General features: G+C 35.5%; 1 protein-coding gene across 1 annotated transcript; it reads left to right on the forward strand.

Moving 5' to 3' along the window:
• Positions 1-802: 802 nt before the first annotated feature.
• Positions 803-2568, forward strand: LOC114578775. The gene is made up of 3 exons (XM_028692241.1): positions 803-896; positions 1289-1852; positions 1994-2568. Exons 1-3 carry the CDS (start codon positions 803-805, stop codon positions 2566-2568), a joined length of 1233 nt encoding a protein of 410 aa, XP_028548074.1.
• Positions 2569-4904: the final 2336 nt, after the last annotated feature.

The following is a 4904-nucleotide window of genomic DNA, read 5'->3' on the forward strand; positions in this document are numbered from 1 at the left end:
TAAATCTGGTGTCATTTACTTTACTGTTTTTATTTTTTCCGCATTTTATTTTTGGTTTAAAAACTCTGTGGTTGAAAAACGTTTTTTTATAAAAACTTAATAAAAAATATTTTCATTTCGGTTCAACACTTTTTCAAAGAGGGTCGAAATTTTTAAACTACCAATTCACCCCCCCTCTTGGTAGCCTTGGGACATTAACTTAGGTCTAACAACCTATTTACTAGACTCAAAAGAAGTTAACATAGCAAGGATTGCTTCTTGAATTGGTATCCCATTAATGATGGATGGGAATTTATTCCAATGGGGAAGGAGGGAGTTCGCTAGAGTTTGTGTACGGGTGAAGCTTGATCAACCTCTTCCTTTGGGAATTTGGATGGATAGCATTTCGGGAAGGTTCTTTCAAAAAGTTGAATATGAGAAAGTGGCAAACCTTTGCTTGGAATGTGGTTTGATTGGGCACTTGAAGGATGAATGTGGAAAAAATAGAAGCAAAACCAATGAAGTGAAGATTGTTGATAGTAACAATAAAGAAGCTGATGAAGGAAGAAATATGCAATATAAAGTTGATGAACCATCATATGGTACTTGGATTCTCATGAACAACAAGAAAGGAAGAAGGCTTGTTCAAAGAAGCAATGTGGTGAAATCCAGCAAAGCTATATATGTTAAGAAGAATGGAAATTAAAAAGCAGCTCAGAAAGAAGATTCGGGTTGAGATGAAGCGAAGAAAGACTCTGCCATCACAGAGTTAGCTGACCTGGGCAATGAAGAACAGTTAGAAGAAGGAGAATTGGTTTTAGAAATGGATCAACAAAATGATACAAATATTGGAGCTGATACTGTGGAGAGAGAAGATTTTTCAAAAAATGTTGAGGAAGATCATGAAGCTTCTACGCGTAAGACCTTTGTAACTGTTATTCCTAACATATCAAATTCTGATAATAAATTTGATATTTTGAATTCGGTCAGTGAAAATATGATTAATGAAGAAATGTTAGATGTGGATAATTATTTGGAAAAAATTGAGGAAAACTGTGATGGTATAAGAGTGAGGTCGAACATAGTTGAAAATGTTGATAGTAATATTTCTGTTAGCACTTTGGGAAGAGTTAAAAGTTCTAACCGGGAGTCTAACAAGATGAAATTAGCAAAAGAGCTAAAATCTCTTAGTCCCATAAAAAACATTCCGAGAGGGAGGAATTTTGATGGTGGTGGTAACAGAAGGAAGGAAGGGGCGGCATCTCCTAAGTTGTATCAATGAATTCCATAGGTTTTTGGAATTGTAAAGGGTCCAAGAAGAAAGAGGCCTCTCTATATCTTAAGGAGGTGATTAAATACCATGGTATGGGGTTGGTGGAAACTAAGATCAATGCATTTGATAAAGTTTCCTTTGAGAAGATTATGGGAGCTGATTGGGATTTCTATCTCATTCCATCTGATGGCCTATCTGGAGGAATTATGGTATTGTGGAGGTCTGATTTAGCTTCTTTCTCAGTTTTAAAGGAAGAAAATCAGTGTATTTTTGGAGATCTCAATGTCTTCAATAAAGGAGTGTGGATGATTGCTACTATATATGGCAACAAGGATGTTGTAAAGAGGAGAGATTTTTGGAGGAGTTTACAGAAGGTTTCCATTAGAAAGGTTCCTTTCATTTTTGGGGGAGACTTTAATTGCATCTTATCTCAAGAAGAAAAGAGGGGTGGAAGGAAATTTTTTTTTTCTCAAGGTCCAATAGAGATGGCTGATTTCTTAAATATGAGTGACCTCCATGATGTGGGATTTGTTGGTCAAAGATTCATGTGGTGTAACAATAAAACAGGAGGAGATCGTATTCTTGAGAGACTGGACATATGTTTGCTTAACTCTATAGCCATCAATAGAGTTAATGTAGCTGTGGTGAGACACCTTGCTAGAGTAGCATCGGATCATTGTCCTATAGTCTTGATGATTTTTTATAATTCTTATAAAAAGAATGGGATGCTTAAATTTGAAGATGTGTGGATTTCTTACAAAGCTTCTTCTCTCATTATTGCAAGAGTTTGGAGGAATGCATTCCAAGGTAGTGATATGGAGATTCTCAATAAGAAGTGCAAGAAAGCTTTGAAGGATTTGTTTTATTGGAGCAAGGCAAGGATTAGGGACTTTTCTTTGGACAAGGAGAAATTAAAAGAAGAAATCTCTCTGATTCAAGAAGGAGAGGCTTCGGTTGGATGGCTTACTGAAGAAAAACTTTGGATGCTGAGATCAAAAGTTAAAGAGCTTAATTCAGTACTTTCAAGGCTTAATACATGGTGGAGACAAAGACCAAATGCTAAGGGGATAGAAGAAGGTGACACTAATTCTAAATTTTTTCATTCTTTTGCCAACACAAGAAGAAATGGAAAAAGAATTTCTCAAATTAAAGATGCTGGGGGTGTGATCACTGAAGAACCCGAAGAGATGCATAAGGTGTTTTTCCAGTTTTTCCAAAATAAATGGAAACAGAGGACTTGCTGCATTGATAATTGGCCAAACCCACTAGCTATTCTGGATGATGCTGATAGAAGAATCTTGGAGGAGAAAATCTGAGATGTGGAAATTCTGGAAGTTATCAAAGGACTTGGCAATAACAAATCTCGGGGATCTGATGGTATTACGTATTCTTTTCTTAAAAATTACTGGAGCATTATTGGTATTGATGTTTGTAAAGCTGTTAGGGAATTTTTTGATTCAAGAAAAATGTGTAGTAATTGGAAAGAAACTCTTATTGTCTTGATACCGAAAATTACTAGTCCTTTAACTCCTGGAGGTTTCCGTCCTATCAGCTTGTGCAACTCCATTTATAAAGTAGTTGCTAAGGTTTTATTGAACAGGCTTTTGGTTGTTATTCCAAAAGTTATTACTGGCTCTTGAACAGGCTTTTGGTTGTTATTCCACAGGTTTTATTGAACAGGTTTCCGTCCTATCAGAAGAGCAGGTTGCTTTCTTAAAGGGGAGGAGCATTTTAGATCATTTATTGCTGGTACAGGAATTGGTCAATAAAATCAGGATTTCTAAATCTAAAAAAGGTTTGGTGGCTATTAAACTAGACATGGAGCAAGCCTACGACAGCATGTGTTGGAATACTCTTGAGGAGATGATGAGAAAACTGGGTTTTCTCGTGAGATTCATGAAGCTGATCATGGAGTGCATTGTGGAGCCTAGATTTTCAATTATCTTAAATGGAGGCTTATCCAAGTGGATTGAGGGGCGGAGTGGTTTCCGTCAGGGATTTCCATTATCCCCTTTTCTTTTTATCATTTGTTCCCAATTATTAACTAATGTCCTTGCTCAAGAGGGGAAGAAATTAGGCCTTAAAGTTGCTTCTAGAGGTCAGAAGATATCTCATTTGCTTTATGCAGATGATGTCCTGTTATTGTCTAATGCTAAGATTATAATCATTAAGGAGACGAAGTGCATTTTGAGAAATTATTGTGGATGGACTGGACAAAGACTAAACCTCAAAAAATCTGCCATGATTATTAGCAAGACTTTGGAAAGAAGAAGGAAGAAGAAAATTGCAAGAATCATGAAGATAAAGGTGGTAGAGGAGCTTGAATATTTGGGAACAAAGTTGGCTTTAAGAAGATTGAAAAAGTCATATTTTCAATTTCTATTGGATAAATCCTTGAAGATTTTAAATGCTTGGGGAAATAGATATATTTCTCTAGTTGGAAAACTTGTGTTTGCAAATTCAGTTTTTTGTAATCTGCCATTATATTTAATTTCTCATTCCATTATTCCTTTAAGTGTGCTGAGGGAATTTTAGAAATCCTGCAAGAATTTCATTTGGAATAATCAAGACGGTAAACAGGGGATGCACTATGTAGCTTGGGAAGAACTTTGCAAACCAAGAACATCCGGTGGTTGGGGTATCCATTCAGCTATTTGCAGTGTTGAAACATTGAGAGCTAAATTTTTATGGAATCTGGTTACCAACCCAAACTCCTTCTTAAATAGAAATCTCGTGATCAAATACGGTGAACACTGGTGGAAGAAAGATGTTATTAAAGGAGGTTCTTTGGCATGGAAGATTATTTCTAGTGGATGGAAATCTAGGAAGAATATTATCAGATGGAATGTGGTGAAAGGGACTCATATTAATGTATTGAAGGATGTTTGGATTTTTGACAAAAGCTTACTCAAATGGCCAACATTTGTAGCTTCTTTTAAAGAGGATAACATCACTCTGGATTATTTCATTCTTGAAGGCAGATGGAACATTGATAAACTTCTTCTTTTTGTCGGTGAAGACTTGGTTAATGTAATAAGTAACATTCAAATACATCAAGAAGAAGAGGAAGATTTTATGGATCTTAAATACAAGTTCCCTGGGAAATCAATTGTTGCATTGATTTAAGAAGAGACGGTGAGGATGGATGATGGAAATTCTTACTTATGGATTCATAAGATGAAATTGTATGCACGGGTGGAATTATTTACTTGGAGAGTTTGCAAAAATGCTATTCCAACAGTAGATTTTATGATGAAAAGGAGATTATATAATAATAATTTGTGTCCTAAAGGATGTGGAGAAGTGGAGAATCTAGACCATGTCACTACTAAATGTCCAAAGTTGTTAAGAATTATTTAAACTCTTCGGGAATGGGGTTTTCATATTCCCTTCTTTGATTCTTTTCAGCAATGTATGAATGAGTTACAATTTTTGTATGAGAAGAATCCGTTAATAGTAAAGATTTATTTCACCATGATATGGATTTCATGGAATGATAGAAATAAAAAAAGGCATGGTAAAAAAGAAGACAATGATTCAATATTGGCTGCAAATGTAATTAGCATTGTGGCGTTGGATAAAAGACACAAAGTGCTCTTGGAAAACTGGGATGCTATTCAATCCAATGGATTGTCTACAGATTTTTGGCATC

This window comes from Dendrobium catenatum, unplaced genomic scaffold, assembly GCF_001605985.2.
Source record: "Dendrobium catenatum unplaced genomic scaffold, ASM160598v2 original_scaffold_151067, whole genome shotgun sequence".
In the NCBI taxonomy this organism is placed as follows: Eukaryota; Viridiplantae; Streptophyta; class Magnoliopsida; order Asparagales; family Orchidaceae; genus Dendrobium; species Dendrobium catenatum.